This window comes from Urocitellus parryii, chromosome X (genome assembly GCF_045843805.1).
Source record: "Urocitellus parryii isolate mUroPar1 chromosome X, mUroPar1.hap1, whole genome shotgun sequence".
In the NCBI taxonomy this organism is placed as follows: domain Eukaryota; kingdom Metazoa; phylum Chordata; class Mammalia; order Rodentia; family Sciuridae; genus Urocitellus; species Urocitellus parryii.
In genome coordinates this window covers 85,340,476-85,365,466 of record NC_135547.1, presented here as the reverse complement: position 1 = coordinate 85,365,466, position 24,991 = coordinate 85,340,476, and the positions used below count along the sequence as shown (strand labels likewise).

General features: G+C 38.3%; 1 protein-coding gene and 1 non-coding gene across 2 annotated transcripts in view; both read left to right on the top strand.

The window, feature by feature from the left end:
* The first annotated feature begins 8,227 nt into the window (after positions 1 to 8,227).
* Positions 8,228 to 24,991, top strand: part of Klf8 (KLF transcription factor 8) — a 37,805-nt gene continuing 21,041 nt past the window's right edge. The window contains exons 1-2 of the mRNA XM_026413608.2: positions 8,228 to 8,688; positions 22,747 to 22,820. Of these exons, the coding sequence (XP_026269393.1) occupies positions 8,412 to 8,688; positions 22,747 to 22,820 (351 nt within the window). The 5' untranslated portion in view covers positions 8,228 to 8,411. The remainder of the gene's footprint in view (positions 8,689 to 22,746; positions 22,821 to 24,991) is intronic.
* Trnaa-agc (transfer RNA alanine (anticodon AGC)) lies at positions 17,759 to 17,830 on the top strand. Its single transcript has one exon. It is a non-coding gene; the product is annotated as a tRNA-Ala (tRNA).

Below are 24,991 nucleotides of genomic sequence, written 5' to 3'. Positions count from 1 at the left end.
TAGTGTCATGTCAGCCCTGAAAATGTTTCAGAATTTGGATTGTTCTGCATTTTGGATTTTCACATGAGGAATGCTCAACCTCGTAATAACAAAAATGTACATACTGCTTACTCTGTGCCAAGTACTGTTCTAATCATGGTACATGTATACATATTAAATTACATAATCCTCTAACTGTCCTATGTGGTGCATACTATCATAATCTCTGTTTTACAAATGAGAAAACCAAGACCTGGGTAGACTATGTAACTTGTCCAAAGTCAATAGTTAATAAATGGTGATACCAGAATTAGCAACCAGGCATCTCTAAGTCTAAATTATTTCATTCTACGAACTTGTATCATATGACAGATTCTGTACTAAGAGCTGAAAGCATAAAGATGATTGACCTAGTGATGATTCAACTCCTAACCTCAAGTATCTGACAGTCAAATGGGTAAGATTGCTACATAAATGGTATATTATAATGTTGTGATCCCTAACAGAAGTACCTTACAGTGCTGTAAGAGCCAGAACAGGGTTCCTTAGCACACACTGGAGGTTCAAGAAAGAATGGAAGGCTTTACCTAGGCTCAGTGGAAAAATGACATGTTCTGTTAATTCTGCTATAGGCATAGGAGGAAGCAACAAGTTTATATTGTATTTATTGATTTCAGGTTACCCCTCCTCTAAATAAAGGTGTCTAATTAAGGAATTTTTCAATTGGGAGGAGAATTGGATTCACACTGTTTTTGCTAAAGTTCAATTATTAATGTTTCACTTTCATGATTTAGACCATATCTGAGTACCACCTGTACTTTCATTTACTTAATATGCTTCTTTAAATGAACTGACTTATTTTACTAAAATAAATTTCATCAAAAATAGCACTACCATAAATGGAAAGCCAGCTTTACTCTCCATAAATAGAAAGTAACCATAAAAATAAATACATACTATTAGAAAATATTTATCTACGTACAACCTAAAATAATCTTTCATACCACTATTGCATGCCACATGTTGAAAAACACTGAATGAAATAACTTCTTCAGGCCCTTCTACACCAACATTCTGTGATTGAGTAAATAACTCTTGCTAGGATGTGTGACTCCAAAGTTTTATTTTCAGCATATTTGTGTATATTCACTCAATTTGTTTCTCACGTAATCTGGATCATTTCAGCATGTCTCCACCATGTAAACAGTTGTTATTGGCTATATCTTCATGACAAAATCGACTTTCAATCCTGATCAAACCATTTATTTCACCGTAGAAAGTGAATTACTACTGATAATCTTCCTGCTATACTCTTTTAAATTCACTACTGGCCAGGCATGAGAAGGAAGTATCCTGTCACTGTGGCTCCATGGTAGACTGTTCCAACTATATTTGTAGTGTTAACCTGAGAGGAGAAAGGACTACTATAATGCAGGGCTATTTGGTCAAACACAGAACAGGAAATAAAGAACAAAGCTACAATATTTCAATAGGTGTGTTTGCAGAATGGTTTTAAGAAAGCAACAAAGACCCTTCCTTTCTCTTCTCCCTTTCACTTTCTGAGGGAAGTGATAAGACTTCCATGGGCAGAAAAGTAAAGGCCAATCTCCTGTTGGTTTGGGGAACAGTGGGAGATGGACACCACCCCTCTTTGGGGAAGTGAAAACTGCTTGTGGTAAGTAACATGAGGATGATAACTATGAGCCTGCCTCTGGTGGCCTGCAGGGCCCTGACACATCTCTGGATTAGCTCAGTGATAAAGGAGTTCCTGTTCTATTTATACATTTCCTTAGACAATCTCATATTTATTTGTTTAATACAAAAGCAAGAATGCAAGTCTTTTTTTGTACACCCAATAGGAACCTTCCCTGACTCAGGAATATACATTTTGGGGACAAGGCCAAGGATGTTATCCATTTCCTGCAGGTGAGGCTGAGGCTCCCAGTTTTTCTGGTTTGACTTGGTTGCTGATTATGAAGCCTCTTCCCTGCCCCAATTTATGGGTGTGGTGGCTTCTAGGGTATAAAATGGTGTGGAAAATGCATGGACACCCAACTCCCTAACCCTACCCCAACACACACACACACACACACACACACACACACACACACACACACAGCCCTAGTCAAGCTCTTAGCTCATAAAGTTAGCAGCCTGAGGCACAACTAACTTATAGGAGTTAAAAGGCCTGCTAGAGCTTGTCTAGGATGGTGGTATGCCAGTAGAATTTCAAACCCTGGCCCATTGGCCATTCCTTAGGTAAATTTAATCATGCCTCCAAATGTCTTGAGCAAGAAGTTTAGTTATTAATTTTTATAAATTAGTTTACTTATATACACAGGGAAAGGGGTTATGTGGATCATGGGATATGTTCTCAATATATTTAGCCAGAGACTCAAAGTTCATAGATTTTATAACTGCCATTGCTAAAAAATAATGGTTAACCTTTACTGAGACCTTCATTTGTGGCAGGTGCTGTGCTACAAACTCCGCAGGGGCTGATCTAGGTTTGGTAGGGCCTAAAGTTTATACAACTATGGGGACCCTTTCTAAGGAAAACATAGGTTGATTCCTTCCAGAGTTTTGGAAAAGGGCCTGAAGGCTCAAATTCATTAGTGTCACTGTGAAAGCCACCTCTGCATCTTATTTAATCTTTTTGATAATTCTGTTAAGTAAGTGCTAGCAGTATCTCTGTAAAAGAAATAGGTAAGAAAGCATGTTTAGAGATATGAAGGCACTTGCTCAAAGTTGCATAGTTTATAAATTAAGCCAATTCCCATAATCTCCTTCAAGGTTTTCTCCTCTTAGCTAAATAGATTTCCTCCTCCGAAATATCCTTATCCTTTGCTGGCAGTAACCTTAGTACTGTCCTCTGGGACACGTGAGGAACTTAACACTGGTTCAACATTAGCAGTGGAGCAAAAGGTCTCCTTCTAGCTGATTTTTCAGGAGGAGTAGGACCTCTGGGAAACTCCAGAGCAAGAAGAAAAGTGGGTGAGGAGGGCAATTTTGTTCCCACTAGGTCAGAGCCATGAACTAGTTTTAGCAACATTTTTGTTGTTCCGTGAACAACAGTGACTTAAGAATGCAGATTTTTCTGTTTATGTACTGCTTGACTTCTCTCCCCCTCCCCAGGCCAGCTCTCCCCAGCTGGGCCCCTAACTCTCCTTCCTTTCCCCCTCCCTTGTTCACTTCACCCTATTCTGCCCCACCTTCCCTTCACTCCCAGCTCTTCAAGCCTTCTTTTTAAAAGTGTTGTTGTTGTTCTACTGGGAGCTAGGAGGGTGGAGTCCTCTTACTGAGGCTTTTCCTCCTCCCCTCCCTCTAGCCCTCAGACTGGGCTCCACCCTGGTAGTTTGTCAGTTGGCTTTCAGGAGGAGGAGGAGAAGCAGCAGGATGAAGAAGGGGGAAAGAGAACAGCATCTTGTGAGCCCTGACACGTGGTGTGTCTACATACTTCTCAGCTATCTTTCACTAAGTTAAACATTTAATTTAACTCTTATCTTCCTCATCTGATTCTTTGGGTACATAAAGGAAAGTGCGGGCTGCTTCCTCAAGCAGTGGATTTCCCTCGGGCTCTGGGTGGAATGGACAGAGTTGAAGACATTTCAGGTTACTATTTGGTATATTTCTTAAATCTGCTAAAGAAAGGAGAACCTGTGGTGCTTCCTAGAAGGAAAGGGAAAGTGATCACAACTTTTACTTCTTCATACCTGCTCTCAAAACCTTTCTTCAGACATAGGCATCAGTCACATGCTTATTATTAGTATCAAGAAGTAAAGAATATAAAGAAAAAGCCCTGCCTTTCCCACCAAATGTGGTTATGGGGTACAAAGTTCTCTGTGTGTCACTTTTGACTCCTAATTTAAGTGAGACAGAGGCCATACCTAAAATATTCAAAAGGAAAATGTGGACTAATAGACTGAGTATGATAAAACCAAGGGCTCCTTACTGGAGCCCCTTGGATAAAATGAATGCTCTCATTTCTCCCCTTAGCACCTAGCATTGTTCTTGATACAACCCAGATGCTTAATTTACTTTTATTTACTAAACAGATAGAAGAATGGATGGGAAAGAATCTAGAGTTTGTTTATAAAAGGTTCAAGAATTTACTTCATGTTTTTCAAAAGCTGAATTTGTTATATGAGGTCAAGTTTTCTACCCAAGTAAAATTGAGACATAAAAACAATAACCCAGGGTTGGGCTGGGGTTGTAGGTGAGTGATTGAGCACTTGCCTCACATGCGTGAGGCAGTGGGTTTGATTCTCAGTGCTACATAAAATATAAATAAAACAAAGATATCGTGTCTATCTACAACTAAAAAATGTTAAAAAAACAATAAATCAGGGTTAAGATAATTACTTAATCAGAAAAAAGTTTAATAAGAATATAGAATGTTTGGCTATCTGCAAGATAGCTTTTATTTTTTAAACCAGGGACTGAATCCAGGCATGATTAACCACTGAACAACATCCCCAGATCCCCAGACATTTTTATTTTGAGATATGTGTCTCACTAAGTTGCTAAAGCTAACTTTGAACTTGCAATCTTCCTACCTCAGCCTCCCGAGTCACTGGGATTACAGGTGTGCACTACCATGCCTGGCTGGATAGGTCTTCAGCCTTTCCATATTGAATAAGGAACTCATGGTGACCTTAAGGCACAGCCAACCTAGACCAGGAATTCTAGTGGCTACTCTCTTCAAATTTTTACTATAGTTATCTACTCATCTTCATCTTTACAACATAAAAATGCATTCATGATATAAACAACCTAATACATTTGAATCTGAAACTCTTTCCAGTGTTGCTTAAAATTGCCTTGGTTGGAATAGTGAAAATCTTGAGTAGTACTTCCTAAATTTCATATATTAAGAAACTAAGGCTCCAAATGATAAAGTGATTCTTTTTAAAAAAAATATTTTAGTTGTCAATGGACCTTTATTTTATTTATATGTGGTGCTGAGAATCAAACCCAGTGCCTAACACATGTTAGGCAAGTGTTCTACCACTGAGCTACAACCCCAGCCTGAAGTGATTCTTTTTAAAGAGAATTGTACTCATGTCTATTATGATTCCCTGTCATTTACCTTGTAAGCAGGGAAGGGGTACAGGGAGTGGTGGAGAGATATGGTATAGTAAGATAAGGAGTTATTTATAAATCCATACTACAGGAACATTCATGCAGCAAATATGTATATATGTTCTCTAATCTCTGTCCCTCGGTTTTCTCTTTTATAAACTGGTGATAGTAGTTTTAAGGTCCTTGCTTAGCATCTGGATGGCCATCTTAAGTGACAGCCATTTTAAGGGAAAAATTTTTGCTTTCCCGCCCAAGGGCCCCAAAGGTATTTCTGAGAAAGGCTTACCACTCCCTCATACCAACCCAACCCTTAACTGCTGCATTAGGACCCACCCACTGTGATTCCTGAGCCTCCCCCATAAAAGTCCTAGAACTCAAGCCTATTTTGCCTCTCTCTTCTATAGAGAGATGGCTTTTATTTGTCAGCTCTGACAAACTCTCATGTGTTTTTCTGCCTGGTCTCCCTTTTTCATTTATCACTTACCTGGCTCTCGTTTCTCACTTTCCCTTGAGTAATCCCTACTCACAGGATTGTCAGAAGAATTTTTAATGATTTAATAGACATAAAGAGCTCTACAACAGAGTTTGTCACATAGTTAGTGCTCAATAACTATTATAATTGTTAAACATAATAATGCCTGTCATCCAAGTTACAGATATTATAGTATCTGGTATCTAACCTCAGAGACTTTATTAAGGGAAGAAATCATATAAACAAATATGTGTTTGGAGTGAAGAAGGCAAAGAGGAAGAAGTTTTGCCTGAAGGAAATAAATAAGAAGGAAAGCTACCTTGAGTTAGTCCTTTTAAGAAGGTAGACAGAGAGTTTAGGCTATTTCAGATACAGAAAGTAAAGTGACTCCAATAGCCAAGCTATGGAACCAACCTAGATGTCCATCAAGAGACGAATGGATAAAGAAAATGTGGTGTATGTATACACAATAGAGTATTATCAGCCATAAAGAAGAATGAAATTATGATATTTGCCAGTAAGTAAATGGGTGGAACTGGAGACCATCATGCTATGTAAAATAATGCAGACCCAGAAAGTAAAAAGTCAAATGTCTTCTCTGATATGTGGAAGCTAGTCCAAAATAAGGGGAAAAGAAAAAAAAACTGAGGAAGGGGGATTCCATCAAAATAGAAGAAAGATCAGTGGAATAGAGGAAAAGGATTGAAGGAAAGGAGAAGGGATAAGTACAGTCAAATGAAATTAACCAAACTTTCCTATGTACATATATGAGTATACCACAGTGAATCTCACCATCATGTATGTCCATAAGGCAACAGTTTTCAAAAAGTAAAAAGTAAGGTTGGAAACAGCCAGGATTCTCAGGGATTTGCAATCCAGGGGAAGACCTAGGACAGCAGTAAAAGCTCTGGTGCTGGAAAGGTAGACAGGGGCCAGACCACAGCAAGTTAAAAGACCCCAGTCTTGATGTCATTTAGGTGGCTAAAATATGGGAGAAAGAAAAATATGTTTGGGGAGATGAGGATGAAAAATGAGATGCTTAGAAAGTATGCAGGCTGAAATAATAATTAAGTGGGCCTACCTGTTGTGAAGTACTGGGCTTTGACCCTGTTTCCTTAAATTAACAAAGGAGACATGGAGGGTACAATAGTACCTACTTTCCAGAGTTGTTACCAGGAGTAAATAGAGAAATGATGAATGTTAAAGCACCTAGTGCAGTGACTTGCCCATATTAAGTGCTGAACCCATAACAACTATTATTATTTCTCTTTCCTTGCTGCTCCCTCCCTTCCTCTGCTTTGTTTCTTGTCTCTCTTCTCTTTCCTCCTCTTTAGAAGAATTGTGGTAGGCAAGAGCTACTGAAAGGGGGCTGTGGTTGCTTGTTACTTCCTGACCTCCCATTAAAATTAACTAGAGAAGGACTTTCAGGCAAGGGCAAAGAAATCCTGGAAATGTGGCTCCTATCCTATGGATGCAGCTCTACGGGGATCTTCGCCAATGCCTAGCTGAGAGGCGGTCCCAGGGGGTTGAGAACACTATTCTTAGAGATCTGGTATCTGGGAGACTGAGAACGCCTTTCTTAAGTCTCCCAGCTGGGCCACACAGTATTTGCAATTCTTCTTACCCATCCTCTCCTTTACCTTCACCTCCTTCCCTCCTCTGTTAGTAGATAGGTATGCAACCAGTTCCAATCTCCTTTCCTCTTAGCATCCTCCCTGAGAAGGCACTGTGACCTCACTGTCCTTGCTGGTGTCACACGTTACCATGGAGAGCTAGGAGGGTAAATATCGCTTCCAGTTGCCAGTTTTCTTTTCTTTTCTTTAATGGAGAATATCATGCTAAGCGAAGTAAGCCAGCTTTCTTATTTCTCTCCTTTCCCTCTCCCTTTCTTCCTAGGCATCCCCAGCCCCAATCTCTACACCCCTCATCGTCCCCTGAGAGTTAGCAGAACACGAGTAGATAAATGACTGAATAGTGTGTTAACAAGCTTCTTTCTGGGACGGATAAGGAACTGAAATTGATTCGAGTTGTACCTGCTGCTGCTGGAGACACAGAGAGGCAGCCGCCAGGGGCGAGGCCAGTTCTCTCCGCCCAGGGCCCCGCCCCAACCCCTTCCTTCTCCCTCCGCCTTCTCAGCCCCACCCTTCTCCACCTCCTCCTACTTTGCTCTCTCCTCTAGCGGCCGCTTGTCCCTTTTAAGGAACTCCACCCTAGGTGGAGTCCTCACGATAGTCACACCTCTCTTCTGGGCCTAGCCGGGCGGAGAAAGACGGAATCACTCCACCCACTCAGGTTGCCCAGAGAGCACTTCAGGTTCTGACCCGTGTGGGGCTCGAGGTCCCCAGTGGTGCAGCTAGGTGCCTCCAAGAAACCCCGCCCCAGAAGACCCGCAAGAGTTGCTGCCGTTTTTTCGCTGAAGCCCCTTCCCTGGGCTGGTGTTCTATATGTTTCGACCAATCGTCGGCATTTTCTCCTCCCTTCTTTCTTTTTAGGAAGGCGCTGGGGTGTGCGGCGGCAACCGCGGTGGTGAAGGGATCCTCTCATGGTATCTCCTCGTGGGGAACGTTCCTGTCTTGAATGATTCCTTCTCCGCCTCAACTTTGTGTTCAAGTAGTGTTTTGAGGTTTAGGGTGGGTTTTTTTTTTTTTTTTAGCCCCCACCCCCGGCCCTCTGCTTTTCAAGGGTGTGCGGAGTTCAGAGGATGGGTGGAGAGTGGGCTTGGCCGGAACTAAATTGGTGGAGGTAAAAGGGGAACGGAGGATCTTTAGCATTGGCCCCTTCGGCCCAGCAAACCCACTTTATTTTTAGCCGAGGAAAAGCTGCAGGGGGAGGATTCTTTTTAGAAAGTCTGCTCTGCCGGCCCTGATTTTTGGGTTGGATGCTTGAGAGCTTTGTTTCCCTTGTTCTAAGGGTGGCCCAGCTGGGGCTGAATCGACTCCCTCCCTTTTCGCCTTCCTCCCCATTTTCCAGCCAAGAGAAAAAGGGGAGGTGGGGGGCCGAGAAAGAGAAGGCAAGAGCTAGTCGCCTGGCGCGCTGTCAGACAGGGGCGGGTGTGAGGGGAGCAGCTGTCTTGCGATCAGCTCAGGGGTATGAACCTCCTGGAGGACGGCATGAGCTCCGGACACTTCAGGAGTCCTCAGCTAGAGACATGGGCGGTAAGTGACTCCGGGATTAGAACCCACCCACTCTCATCTCCTCCGTCTAGATTCTACCCCTCCCCCCTACACACACCCACTTCTTTTTGGGTTTTAGAAGTGGAGGGGGCGGGGGCGGGAAGCGGAAGGGTAAGAACACTGTGTGGAATCAAATGAAACTCAAGGGAAATGACTTTGCTAAAGCGTTGAGCAAAGAGGGGCTAAGAAGGGGAAGAGATACTTTTGGGGGGCTTCGTGAAAGTAGTGAAAGAGGACAAGAATGGATGGATTTGTCTAGTTTAGTCCACCCTGGCTCAATGCTCGCAAATCCCCCTTAAGCGGTAAAGGTTTGTCTTTGACTTAACCCCACATAGCCAAAGTCGCAGCCAGCAAGAACAGTATTCAGAAAGCCGAACCAGGTAACTCCCTCCACCCCCCGCCAAGCTCTAGCCAGTACCTAGAAATGCTTCTAAAAAGGAGGAGGAGGGGGCAGGGGGCTAAGGTGGGAACCTGGGCTATTAGGGACACGAATCGCGAGACCCTGGAAGGAGCCGCAGGGGAGGAGCTGCTTAGGGCGTGCCAGTTCTTTAAGGAGGGGCTGAGCTTGGTTGGAGGAGGAAGCCCAAGCCTAAGGCCCAGCCCGGGCCCTTTAAGACGTGGCCAAGGCGGTTGGTTCGTCTGTGTAGGTGGAAGATTGGGCCGAATTGCTGCGATTGCTTGAGCTAATGGACTTGCTCGGCCACTTGGTGGAGCTTTTTATGTGTGTAGGTTTTTGTTTTGTTTTGTTTTACCGTAAGAATTTTGGGGAAAATAAACACAAATAGGTAGCCAAGGAAACGATGTCATATTTCTTTAATATTGTCTTCATTGTGAAGAAAAACATATACTAAGCACCTATCTGTCAGCAAGAGTAATAATAGCTGGAAAAAGAGAATAATCTCCAAATCTGAATTTTAAACTAACAAGAACTGTGATGGTTTGACAGTAACAGAAATATCTGCTTTGAAACCCTACTACCACCCCTAACTAGTTGTGTGACCCTGGGCATTGCTTTTCTCTACAGAATGCAGATTAATAATTATATCTCAAAAGACATTCAGGTGAATTAAATACCATAGTGTATGTGACACAGACTGCTACTTGTTGTATCTTAATTTCACTTTTCTTACTCAGTTTGGTACTCTTTCTCTGAGCACTCATGATAGAATTGGTACTTTGCTGTCCTTAAAATACCACCTAGGTGAAGTGAAAGGAGGCCTAGGAAGACTGAATTAGCTTGCCCAAAGGCTGAGGCTAGAGCATAGGTTTTATTTGCTTCTGATTTAACATTGTTCCCACTGGACTTTATCAGCTCTAAGAGAAAAGGCCACTAAACTGCCTTTCCCCTCATTCTTTGGGTAACTTAACCAGGACAATATAGCCAATGGGACCTTTGGACAACAAAAACCAGTGACACATAAATGACCTCATCGTACTCTTTTAAAGTTTGGGGGAAACCCTTACTTTGGTAAAGGTTGGGGACAAAGAGAATACACTGGGAACAGTGTCTTCAGGTTAGCTTAGGGAACAGGCAGGCAGAAAACATAAAAAGGGCAGAAATATAACTTTAAAAGTAAAAGCAACAAATGCATTTATCTAGTCAATTCTCAAGATAGAACTCGTGTCTCTACTTTCATAGCACTAGGGAACTATAGGTCCCTTTTGCTTAGGCATTCAGGTTACAATAGAAAGAACATTAGGAGTAACAGAAACATTGGGGGAAAAACATCAACTAGGTCATCACCTTCACTCTCATTGTTCTAGTATATTCATTTTGATAGGGGAAATACTGGGGATTGAACCCAGGTGTTCTATTACTAAGCTATATTCCCAAACCTTTTTTATTTTTTATTTTGAGATGGGGTCTGGCTCAGTTGCTGAGGCTGGCCTTCAACTTGCAAACCTTCTACTTCAGTATGCACTACCATGCTGGGCTAGTATATGAATTTTAGAGATGGAGTTCTTAGTGGTTCAGATATCTGAATTCTAGTACCCAATATATCAAGCCCAGTCAAGTTGTTCATCCTTCCAGGTTGTCTTTGATGATGGGGAATATCAACCATTCATTCTTCCTCTTTCTGGCAGAGGCTCTATTATTATTTGATTCACTTATATGTTCACCTTTGCCCTGAGTCAGTTACACTGTATGACCTCATTTAATTGGTTAAATGAAGACAAGATTGCCTTTGGATACATAATTTATTTAGTAAATGTATATTGACATACTATGTGTTAGGCACTGAGAAATTTTTTTAAAAACTTAATTTCCTATTTCTTTTGTCTTGAATGTCTTCTTTATCCTCCCATCCAAACCTGAATCTTCCCTTAAATTCTACCTTTGCCCTGGCCTCCCACAGCATGTCTATTCTTTAGATGTCCTTTCTGTTCTGTTTCATTGATACCACAAATAAAATGCTTATAATGTACTTATTTTCATGATTTTTCCTGAACAGTATTTATAGTGTTCCTTCCATCATTAATCCCAACTTAAATGCCATTTCTATGATTCTTGCATCTAGAAATGCTCTTTTGAGGTTCCATATTACTTTTCCTGCATTTTCTGGAAACCGCATCACTCTTTGTCCTGCATTACATATCTAAGCTCTTACCCCTTTTTCCGACTGCCAAGGTACTCAGTGACGCGTAGTGTCATTTTATCTTTATAATACTTAGCTAATCACCTTTCCCTTGTAAATGCTTTGTACATATTTTGTAGATTATTGTCTGAGGTCTAGTTCTAAAATGCCATTATTTTTGTAAATGAAGGAAAACTTGATTGAGATGATTGACCAAAATGATCATCTAGTACACTTGCCATCTAATTGCTAAGTAGAGTGTATACACTAATGTTTTTGATTTAGGCATTATACCTACAATTCACATTTCCAATTTATTGATTATCCCCAACTTAGCTTCATTATCTAGTCTCTTATTATCATCTCTAACATTATATTATAATTTGTGATTATAAATAATGTAAGTAAAGCATTGGACTCAGTGCCTGACATGTAATACAAATTTCATAAGTGGAAGGTCTCATCATTTTTGTTTTGTTTTATTTAAATGTTTCTGTGTGTTTGTGGCAGAGGAATATAGATTGATGAGACAGGAAGTTGGATATAAATGTTTGGAACATAGCTGCTGTATGTAATATACTAAAAGATATTGTCTGTGTATTTAAATGAATTGGATATATATATATATATATATATATATATATATATGGACAAATCAAACTCTGGGATTTTTATTTTATTTATTCTATTTTGGTACTGGGGATTGAATTCAGGGACACTCAACCACTGAGCCACATTCCCAGCCCTATTTTGTATTTTATTTAGAGACAGGGTCTCACCGAGTTACTTAGCGCTTTGCTGTTGCTGAGGCTAGCTTTGAACTCACAATCCTCCTGTCTCCGCCTCCTGAGCTACTGGGATTACAGGTGTGTGCTACTATGCCCAGCTGCCCCAGACTCTTATCCATCCATCATTCAAGACTTCTCCTTTCCGCTTCCCTGGTTAAGAAAGTTACATTACATCATTATCATAATCTTGGGGAATTTAATTAAACTTTGTACTTGTTCTCATCTGTGTATTGAGAATAATAATAGAAACTAATTCATGGAGTGGCAGTGAGAAATAAATATGTTAATTTTGTTAAACAGAAGAATGCATGAAAACGTAGTAAGCAGTGAGAAAATGTAGTTGTTATGGTTCTTATAACTGATGCTCAAAATGCTGGCATCAGACTTTTCCTTCTTTCTCTGTTTCCTCATCTACCTAGGTGCCAAAGGCTTTTTTTTTTCTCTTTGTATCTGGCATTAGTACATACTTTCCTTTTTTCTTCTAACTGCCACCCCCTGAATTTAGGCAAGCAGTGCAAAAAAAAAAAAAAAATTAGCCTATGGATCAAATACAGCTCACATGTATGTTTCCCCTAAAATTTGAAAACTCTCATTTATAAATATATTTTATCTGGGCTTGGTGATGCATGACTGTAATCCCAGCAACTCAGGAGGCTGAGGCAGAAGGATTGCAAGTTCAAAGCCTTCCTCGGCAATTTAGCAGGGCCCCAAGCAACATAGAAAGGCGCTGTTTCAAAATAAAAAGGGCTAGGGATGGGCCTGGGGTTGTGGCTCAGGGGAAGAGGGCTGGCCTAGCAAGCCTGATGCACTGGGTTCAATTTTCAGCACCACATAAAAATAAAATAAAAGGTATTATGTCCACCTACAACTAAAAAATAAGTGTTAAAAAAAAGGTCTGGGGATGTTGCTCAGTGGTTAAGCACCCTGGGTTCAATTCCCACTTCCAAAAAATAAAAAATGTATTCTAGGTGTGGTAATGCATTCCACAGAGCTTAAAATCCAACATACACAAAACTGTACAGTGGACTCTCTCCCCTATTCCTGTATTCTAGCCACCCATTTTTGTCTCACTAGAGTTAACTACAGTTACAAATTCATGGGCTGGGGATGTGGCCCAAGCGGTAGCGCGCTCGCCTGGCATGCGTGCAGCCCGGGTTCTATCCTCAGCATCACATACAAACAAAGATGTTGTGTCCGCCGAAAACTAAAAAATAAATATTAAAAAACAAATTCATAAGGAGTATTTTCAGGGATATTTAACGTAGGTCAGATAATAAATATGTATACTCCCACTTCCCTTTTATACACAAATGGTAACACATTCTACACATTGTTCCACAACTTGTTTTGTCTACTTAAAAATATACTTGAGATCTTTCCATATAATACATAGAATATGTCTCATTCTTTTGTGTGTCTGCATAGTTTTTCACTATATGGATGAACCATGATTTATTTAAACAGTTTTCTATGGATTGACAGGCTCTTTCCAAACTTTTGCAATGTTGTAATAGCAATAACAACTTTGTAAGTTCTATATGAGAGGAATAGGGCTGTCATAACAAGATATCACTGACTGAGTCTGCTAAACAGAAATTTAATTTTTTGACATTCTGGAATCTAGAAATATTAGATCAAGATGCCAGGATGTTCATATTCTTTTGAGAGTTCTTTTCCTTGTCTACATAGCTGCCTTCTTGCTACATACTCACATGACCTTTATGCAAGGAGAGAGAGAGAGAGAAAGAAAACTCTATGGTGTTTCTTCTTATAATTCTATCAGATTAGAACCCTACCCTTATGACCTCCTTTATCCTTAATAACTTCCATAAAGGCCCTGTCTCCAAATACATTCACATTGGGGGTGAAAGTGTTAACATAGCAGAATGTCAATTTTCCTAGTCTCAGACTTTAAAAATTGGTTGACTTCCAACATTTCAGAATCAGATTTTACTTTAAAATTCTAGAATTCAAGATTTTCCAGAATAATCAGAAGATACTAAGCCAGTATTCGCTCCTGGCAAAAATTGCCTAGAGTTTATGAACTGCTCTCTCTATCCCTTTTAGACAGGACATATATTATCTGTTCATTGTGTTCCTCATCTGGCCTAGGTGACCTTAAACTGTCTGGCCATTCTAGGTATTGAATTTGTGGCAATTTTGCAAGTTCTTACCATAAAATAAATAGAATATTCTATTAGTTTCTAGTTTTGCATTGATTCTTCCTCCTCTTCATTCTCTGAGGATTATTGCCAGGATATTGTCCTTAAAACACATTTAAAAAAATTATTCCTCTTTGCCCAGTCATTTTACTAAGCACCTACAAAATTCTAGGTATCATGCTAAAAGCTGGGGTTATAGTGGTGAATAATTTTAAGTGGGAATCTTCGTCTTCATAGAGTTTATAATCTACTTTTTCTCTCATTTGAATTCCCTTTAGGACTCTTCTTAGTTCTTCAAGCTCCACTTCATAACAAACAATTCTTTGGGGATTTTTTTTTTCTGACTGTTGCTTCAAAGGCTCTTAACTTCAAGTTACAATTCACTGAAACAGCATCCATTACTTTCTAATGCTTTTTTTTTTTCTCTTTGTACGGGCATTGAACCCAGGGGCACTTAACCATTGAGCCACATCCCCAGCCTTTTTTTGTATTTTATTTAGAGACAGGGTCTTGTTGAGCTGCTTAGGGGCTCAATAAGTTGCTGAGGCTGGCTTTGAACTTGAAATTCTCCTGTCTCAGCCTCCCAAACAGCTGGGATTACAGGCATGTGCCACCATGCCTGGCTTCTTTTAATGCATTTTTTGAGGGTTCGAGGAATAGAACCCAGAGCCTTGGGCATGATAGGCAAGCACTCTGACACTGAGCTAAATCCCTAGACAATTTTTTTTGAGACAAGAGTCTCACTAATTTGTGCAGGATGTTCTGGCACTGGTGATTCTGCTGCCGTAGCCTCCTGAGTGGCTGGGATTACATGTGTGCCACAGTTTCCAGCCTTTGTCTTGTAAAGTTTGACTGCTATCTTTATGCCTAGTTTTATTTTATCACATGAACCTAGAATCTCAAGCTCAAATCTCAGCAAGACCCAGTAAAAAGAGAGGAATGCCATGTCTAAAGGGAGCAGCCACTGATCATCTCCAAATATTTTTTCAATGTATACTCCGTGTTGTAAGATCTTTCAAGTGTTCAGAAAATCAAGAAATAGATTTTCTTTTTAAATGAAATTTCCTGTATTTGAAAATTTTTCAGCTAATCATATTTTAATTTATAACATCTTGATGGGAACCAATTCTGTGACTTCAGTTACTAACCAATTTATTATGACTTTGGTATTACTTAGTCTCTCTGACCTTTTATTTCCTCATGTGGAAAACGAGATCAACAATAGTAGCTATCTCACAGACAATTGTGAAGATTACATATCCCCTATTAGAAATACCATAGGAATGAAATGTTATAGTTTCTAGGATTTACCTAAAAATATCCACTGAGATGGGGCAAGTAATTTGGAGTACAAATAAAATAAGATTTGCCTTTAACTGAATATATTTGAAGCTGGGAATAGACACATAGGAGTCTGTCTCTACATTTGTATGCATTTGAAATCATCCATAATAATTTTAATGCCATTGGAATGAAATTCAAGTTTACGTAGTGGTTTGTAGGGAATTTAATTGTTTTTCTTGACATCAACCTCACTGGTCAGCAGAAACTTGGATGATTATTATGGATTTTCCATCTATGGACTTTATCATGCAATACCCTGGTGGAATTTTATTTATTTATTTATTTATTTATGAATATTATAACTGGAAGGGGCCTGAAAAAGAAAGTAGTTTCAATAACATTTTGAGTAACAGGTAACAGTGGAGCTTGGTCTAGAATCCAAGTCTACCAGCTCCTAGTTAAATTATTTTCCCTTTATTTCACACTGCCTTCTTTAACTAGAGCATTTTTATTATAAATTCTACCACTGGCTGAGTGTGGTGGTGCACACCTGTAATCCCAGTGACTCAGGAGGCTGAGGCAGAAGGTTTACAAGTTGGAGGCCAGCCTCAGCAATTTAGTGAGGCCATAAGCAACTTAACAATACCTGTCTCCACATAAAAAATAAAAAGGGTGGGGGTGTGACTTAGTGGTTAAGCACAGCTGGGTTCAATCCCCACTACCTATAAATAAATAAATAAATAAATAAATAAATAAATAAAATTCCACCAGGGTATTGCATGTAAGATTATTATTTGAACATAAATGTACTTGTTTAATGGTGTTTGAGGACAGAGGGACTATTTCTAGAAATCTGAGGTTACATTTGTGCAATTTTTAAAAATCTGTTCTTTCAGGTCATCCTCACAAGGATCCTGTGATGTAAGTGAGAAGAAGTTAATTCCACTTTCCACATTAAGTGATAGGACTTGCCCAAGGTCACCTAACAATTTGGTGATTAAACTAGAACCAAAACTCATATGGGAGTTTATCATCATTCTCTTTAGCTTTTATTTTTTTCAGAATGAGGACATTTCAAGGTGATTTATCAGTCATACATATTTGTTTTATTTCTTGTAGTAAAGAAAATTGGGCTTAACATCAGCATCTGAGGAGAGGACAAATATGTGAAAGCATTAGATGCCATGCAGGTGATACTATAGAATATGAAGTCATAGGAAATAGAGATAAATATATCAAAAATAATAAGATAGGAATTGTTACTCTAACTGATTTGGATCTTTAAAATATGACTTTGTTTTTATACTTTATTTTGTGATTTTTCTGACAGAAATCATCCTAAAAATTACATTGAGATCTTACAATTATGTCTTACAAACAAATTATTATATGTGTTACCATGATTTATCTTCTTGACAACCAAATGAGAGGATGTATTTCCATTTTGTGTATGAGAAACTGGGGCATAGAAAGGTCAAATGACTTGCACAAAATCATCCAGCTTTGTTCTGGTGTATCTTATCACCTTATCTTTTCATTACCTCACACTACTTCACTACTTCAAACTTGACTAACTGTTGTGATGGTATAATATTCAATTTCATTCTTTCTGTCACTGAAATTCACACATGGTATGTGCTGTCAGACCGGACTCATTTTTGTGGTAATGTGTTCTTTCCTCTTAAACTTCTCTTCTTTTTACCATCCCAGTTGCCCCCGACACACACATATTTTCTTTTATCTCATTCTAAGTAGCAGGAAATGCAAGATATAAGGGTTTTCTGTCTTGAAGTCACTTCTGAGTACCTGCTGTGTGTTTGGACTAAGTACTTCAGAAACCCTCCAGCTTTTGTGTATATTGAAATCTTTCCATAGGAAAGTCATAAGGATTTGTCCACTGAGATACTACTGTTGGGATTTCTTTGAGGTTGAGTTTTCTGATAATGTCCAAAGTGATAGATGTGAGGCTCTTTGAAGGAAATAGGATAAATTAGAGGATCTTGCAATCTCCTTTTATTGGGTAGTTTGTTTTTAGCAACCATTTACCCTCTGTTATGGGACCTGCTTCAAGCAGAAGTTGGGGATCCATTTGCCTCCAAATCAAGACGCATTATAACTTTATTATGGCTGTATTATAGCTCCAGGCTGTTGAAATTCAAATCCCCTTTCTGCCATTCCTAGGTGGGTGATTTGGGGATAAACCACTTCATCTCTCTCTGCTCATTTTTAAAATGGGGAGGATTGGGGTGTGGCTCAGTGGTAGAGTGCTGGCCTAGCATGCCTGTGGCCCTGGGTTTGATCCCTAGCACTGCAAAAAATAAACAATAAAATAGGGTAGTACTCACTACAAGGATTGTGAGGAGTAAATGTGATAATATTATTTTCACAGAACAGTACCTGACACATAGTAAGTACTTGGGGAATACAGACTATTATAGAGCTTTTTATCACCATTCCATTGTTAATGTCATGATACAGAGTAACTTTAATCCTGAAGGTTTTTGTAAAGACCCATCCTAACACTACTTTCTATTCCCCTAGAAGATATATAATAAACCATCTAAAATATATGTGTACTCTAGTCCTTTAATTATTTTTTCTAATAATAAAAATATAGGTAGCACTTTTCAAAAAATGATCCATAATTTCAAAACACTAAAAGATTGTTTCTCATATTTTAATAGTTTCAGCATTTTTTATGTTCAGAGGATGTAGGTGAATAACTGTATAAGGTCCTCCTAAGTGATTATTTTGTTGTCTTCAAACTTGATCTTTTAGCAGACAGTTTTTCATGAAGAATGTACTCACCAGATTTTAGGTATTCAAAAGTAGTGAGAAGGCACTAAGAGGATAAAAGTTTAAGTTCTGATTCCAGGACTTCTAAACTGTGTGTCATTGAGCCTCCAAATCAGTGATCTGTGAAATGGGAATTATATGAATGCTATCTCTTTCCCTGTTGTAGAGTTGTGCAGATACAGAAGAGGGATTATTATTTGCATTGCCCAAAGTCTCTATTCTCTTAAGGCACTAAGTCCCTTCTTAAATGTGTATACTATTCCCTGTTTCTTTTTAGTTGTAGGCTCTAATAACTCTGCTTTGCTTCCCTCCTTAAAGTTCTTATTTCATCTCTAGGCATTTTTCCTCTTCCAAGGTTGGCCAAAGGGTAGGATGTGGTCTTCTTAGTGAGCCATCTCCTCCTATCCCTTGGAGGCACCGTTTACTTTCATAAAACAAGCAGATCATTATAGGAAATGCCAGTTGGGTAAAAAAAAAATACACTTTGGAACATGACAGAAGTACATAATCTTATCAACTTCCTGTGCTCATGGTCTTCTATCTTACATATGGGAGACATTGACCACTGGAGATGTGGCTCAATTCTCCTTTATTTCCTTTCTCCAATATCCCTGCCCCTGGAAGAAAGAACAGGAAATATAGCTTCTAAACCCAAAGGCTCGAAGAGCCAAACCAAGCAGAATTATAGTTACCTTAAGTATGTAATTTTCATTTTTGATGCCCTCCTGCCTGGGTGATTCACATCTGAATGGCCCAGACCAGTACTATAACTACCTTTGCATATTTTCTCACTACTTCCCTCACTGACAGCTTCTGTGCATCTGTCTGGTCTCTCCTAGATACTTAGAGAAGCAATTCTGACTCTATAAAGTAAGAGGTTTATAAAGCCCTCTTTTTCAAAAACAGCTTTTTAAAAAACCTTCAGTGGGCCCTAATTCCTTATTTTTTAATTTTACCTGACTAAACATTGAAGATACAAAATTTTTAAAAGGGAAGTTTTTACATCTTCCCAAAACTTTCTGTAGTCACTCCTACCAACATGTAGAATATAGATGAGAATTATCTAATGACTATTTGGCTATTCATTTGATGACATTTGGCTATTTATTTTTTTTACCCAACTGGCATTTCCTATAATTTCTCAACCAGAAATGGCTGAGACATTCCTATTTGTCATCTATTCCCTTTGCCATTTGACTAAAATATTTGTAATGTAGATAGGGCAAGAGATATTTTTAGGTTTCTTGACAATTATTATTAAAGCTTTAGGAGATAAGCAGCTGTGGTTCTGGATGTGGCTCTAACTTTGCTTATTCCCATGATCATATATTCATTTACTCACCAGACATTAGATCATAGTATATAGGAGATACTCTGCTAAAAGAAAGAGGAATAAAAGTAGGTAACTATGGATGAGCTTACCTGGTATTCAGAAAAAGAGATAATACTTCTTTGTGCCAGGTTCTGTTGTAAGCACTTGAACATTTACTAACTTTATAAATCACAACAACTCTGTGAACTATTATTATTCCCATTTTACAAATCCTCACAACAACTCTATGAACTAATATTATTCCCATTTTACAGATGAGAAAACAGACACAGGGAGCTGGGAAACTTTGCCTAATGTCTTACTATTAAGAAGTCTCAGTACCAGAATTTGACCTCAGGCACTCACTCCAGAACCCACACATTTTATCACACTTCAGTAACAATATGGAGTGTACGAGAAGGAGAAGTGGCTGGCAAATGATGAAGATCCAGGTTTAAGAGGTATTTCTGGAGTAGAATTTGTTGTGGCTGATGACCAGTTGAAGAGAGAGCGAGTGAGCGAGCGAGAGAGAGACAGAGAGAGAGAGAGAGAAGTGTCAAAGTTGAGTGACCCTCAGATTTTTAGCTTGATAGATTAGCTTGATGATGATGCTAGAAATAAAATATGTAAAAATAAATGAGCATTTTGTGAGCTTATTGAGTATAAAGGACCTGTTGGATACTTAGGAGATATTCAGAGTCACAGCTCAAGATTCTGACCATCAGTAATAATGAGGGCTGGAGATTGTAAATTCAGGAGCAGAGTGCTTGCCTAGCATGCACAAGGCCCTGAGTTCAATCCCCAGCACCAAAATAAACAATAATGATAGTAATGGTTGTGATGATGGTCATGAGAGTGGTTAATAAGGACTTTTTTATATGCCAAGAATTATTTTGAGTGCAGTTATACGTACGTAAAGGCAATATGATTTTTCCCCATTCTTGGCAGGTAAAGAAAACGAGCTTCATTGAGGCTAAATAGTTTTTCAATGTCATTCTTCTTCCTCAGTCCTGTTTTCTCTTAATCCATAGGAATTAAAGAAAACCAGATAGAACATGGCTCTTGTAAATTGTCCTGGCTAGAAAAATGAGGCTTAGTCAAGGTGTTGTGACTTCAGGGGGACAACTGAATTCTCTCCACATTCTCCTATAAATTTTCCTGGTAACAACAAAGCAAGTTCCAGCTTTTTTGTTTCCCTCCAACAATGTAGACTATATAAGAATTATCTGACCTAACACTGTTTTTCTATCATCACACTCCATTTTCCCATTCCAGGAATCAGAAAATGCTTTGCTGTCCTCTCTGACACCTCTTATTTTGTAGTTAATCATACAACAGGCATCTCTCTTATATGCTCTCTCTAATTTTCTTTCATTCTGTCCTACTGTTTTCCAATTCCTGTGCTTGAGAAAACATATTTCCTTGCCTTTTTTCCTATCATTATCATCAAAAACATTCATAAACTTATTGAACATCTAACATGCATCAGGCAATGTTCTAGGTCCTTGGAATATATTAGTGGAAAAAGCAAGGAGGTCAAATTATTTTGGAAATTATAATTTTTCTGAGTTCTGGACTCAACTGTTCTTATTCTTTCTCATTTTTTGCTATACTTCTTTCTCCATTATATCACCCCTGAGAAGTTCCATAGAAGCCTTAGGGCTATGCAGAAGATAGTTCAAAATCCTCTCATTCTAGACAGATGAGTTGAATCTTTAAAAAAAAAAAAAAAAAGGCCTTGTCAAAATTGTGAAATGGTTCTTGTGCATCAGACTACCAGGACAGGATTCTGCTACATTTTTCTGGCTCTCCACATGTCTGGTTGGCCCACAGCCCAAAATCATAGTAATGTTCCTAGTACAGCCTTGGACACACAGTATCTATGTTTGTTGAATGAATGGAGGTTATGTGTACAGTTCTCATATACCTGCATCAAAGATGTCATGAATTTTTAAATAAAATTGGACATATGGTGCTTTAAAATGTTAAGTTTCCAGGGCTGGGGATGTTCGCCTGGCATGCACGGGGTGCTGGGTTCGATCCTCAGTACCACATAAAAATAAAGATGTTGTGTCCACTGAAAACTAAAAAATAAATATAAAAATAAAATAAAATGTTAGGTTTCCTTGTATGTTTCTGCTCTAATTAGGGATGATTTTCTCAATTCTTGACATTCAACAAATGAAATAATTGTTTTCAGGTTCCTCCTTTACATTTTTGTGTTACAATATTATAATTTTGTATCCTTGTTGATTGTGTATTTGTTGTATTTAACTGAATTATGTCTTAAATGGCTGTTGTGATGTGACCTTTAAAATTAATACTTCTGTGTATTTGACATCCCAAACAATTAAGATTTATGAACTTTTGAAATGTAATCAGGTCATAGGTGAGAGAAATCATTGTAATTGACTTGGGAACACTTAATGTGATCTTATATCTCACTGATCAAGTCATAAGTGAGTTGTGGATTTGGCTTCCTTACCGTGTTTTTCTCTCTAGGGAGATTGGACTATACACAAATCAAAGAAAATCTAGTTGAAGAAGAGAACTTGACAGGTGCTTTAGGAAAAATTGTGATGTTTCAAGGCAGCTGAATGAGGCTACCAACTCTCTCATTTCATAAAAGGAATAGATATCTAAAGAGGAAAGGGAAGACTAGTTTTTATTAGCCCCCCTCCCCGTTTGTACATTTAAGAGAGGTAAACAGATAAATACTTCTCTGGAGAATATTTAATCCCAATGTATAGATATTTTAATTGGGTCAATATCTTAGAACTCAGGAGAATAGGAACTGGATCAGGAGGAGAGGATTCTGGAAATTATGTAGTTATGCTGATATTCCTATGAAGTTGAACTGGTTGGAGAGGTTAGAAGAAACAGATTACCTGTATGCAGAATTTGGGGGCAAGTGGGAGTCTAATATGTTGGGGATACATCAGGGCTATCTTGATGAGTATAATAAATCTAAATGTTTTAGTGACTTCTAAGTATCTATTAAATCCTGAAAAAGTGTATTCTCAGAACACATACAGGGATAACCAAGGATAAGTGGCATACTGTATATTCAGAGTGGGTTAGGTCTTGTTCTAAAAGTTATCTTTCCCTTGTATTTTTTCCAGATATGGATCAACTCATAAACAACTTGGAAGTCCAACTTAATTCAGAAGGTGGCTCAATGCAGGTATTCAAACAGGTCAGTTATCAGGTACTAATATTGAGCCATAAGAGTGTTGAGGACCAGTAATTATTGCAGAGCTGAAGCTCATTTTTTTTCTAACATGTTTGGAGTCTGAGACAGGAAGGAGGAAGATAGATTTCCAGGAAGTATTTGAATGCCTGGGGTTTAGTTTCAACTATAGAGTAGATCTGACCTAAAAGAAACAACCACTGGGATCAAGGCTGTAAGAGCAATATTAGACCTTTGGTAGACCATAGCAATGATTTATCTAGCACTATCTCATATTTCAGGTATTGTGAAGATTAAATACATTCTCTTTTTTAATCTCCACAATAATCCTATTGAATATTGTATTAGCCAGGGAAATAGAGGCAATAAAATGTATATATAGATAGATACCTAGTAAATATAAAGAGATTTTATGAAATTGGCTCACGTGCTTTACAGAGGCATGATGAGTCCAAAATCTGATGGGATAGGCCAGCAGACTGGAGACACAGGAGGAATTGCAGTTTGAGTCCAAAAGCAGACTGCTGGCAGCAGATGTCTATCCACATTATGAAGGTTAATGTACTTTACTCAAAGCTAGTGATTTAAATGTTAGTCTCATCAAAACTGAACAATCAGTCCATCAGTCAATCAATCACAGAACCATCTACACCAATGTTTGACCAAATATCTGGCACTGTAGTCCAGCTAAGTTGGAACATAAAATTAACCATCACTATTCTCAGGGTTCCCATTTTACAGAAAAGAAAACAGGCCTTGAACAAGGATTCAAAACATTATTTTTTATAGATAAGCATTCTGTGCTATATATTAAAGTTCCATCTTGCTCACAGTTAAATTTTAATCCACTGTATAAATGAAACCCAAATACAGTCAAAATTATCTTTGAAAATTGCCTATAAATTTGAGTATCCAATTTTGTGTATACAGTATTTACTCATTCCCAGATAAACTACATGGATTACTTTTGGTTTTAGGAGTCATATTTATCTTTTATTTATCATTAAATATTTGGCCCATGGTGTGTATATATATATATATATATATATATCAAATTGAATTTGTTACATATATATTGCTGAGACTCCTTTGTAGTATTTTAGCGATATTAAACTCAATTTAATGTCTTGTTTACTTAGCTGTTGTCATTTAGAAACTATTAGCACATAAAAACTTGCTAATTATTGCAAAACATCTGCTAGTTGCTGGAGTTTAGTGATAGTTAATACCAAGAGGAAGGTGAGTTTTTGTATTGTTAGATAAAAATATCTACTGTATGAATATTGTCCAGCATGCATTGCTACTTTATTTTACAATCTCAGTGTGCTTAACTATGATACCAGATACGTTTTTCCATGCATTATTTAAGTATAGTAAAATTCCAGAATTTAAAGGGACTTTGAAATTGGTTCAGTGTGTAGAAAATTCTAGATAGTAGGTGATTAAAGCACTTTGTATTCTGCCATTTTCAGGATATATTTACATTTAGTAAAATAAGATGCTTGTAGTACATAACCATAGAACACTAGCCATGTCTTAGGGCACAAAAGCTAGGGGCTGGTGCTCTATAACCACACAATGCTAGCATTGTGGAAAATGCCTCCTGGTTTGGTTCATTATATGGTTTGTTTATGTCACAAATTATGATCTGTGATCGAATGTCTTGCTGAGAGCATATGTACTGCTCTCCCTTCTCTGAATTCTTATATCAACATATCATTACAAATGAGCACTTGGTTGTCACCTGCCCTTTATTTCTAGTTTCTAATTATTTCCTAGAAGTTCGATTTCTTGATTGAAATGTATGAACAGCTTTAGGGTTACTTATTGTTGTTAACATTTGAAACATATTTTTGCATAGTTTCATGTTCCCCCCTCTTTATTTTCTCTTTCCCCACTCCCTTCAATCCCTCTCTCTCTTCCTCTCTCTCTCCTGTTTTCTTACTTTTGAAAGTAAGCTGCATCAGTAAATTTTGCCCCTAAATAATGTAGCATGCATCAACTGCAAATAATGACATTCTGCTACATAGCTACATGAAAGAAAATGAACAGGATTTCCATAATAAGATCTAATTAAGTCATACATTTCTAAAAGTTTCTCAGTGCTACCTTTTCTTACACTGATTTTTTTCTGCTTGGACTCTGCCTCAGTCAGCCTAATTTACCAACCCCTACTA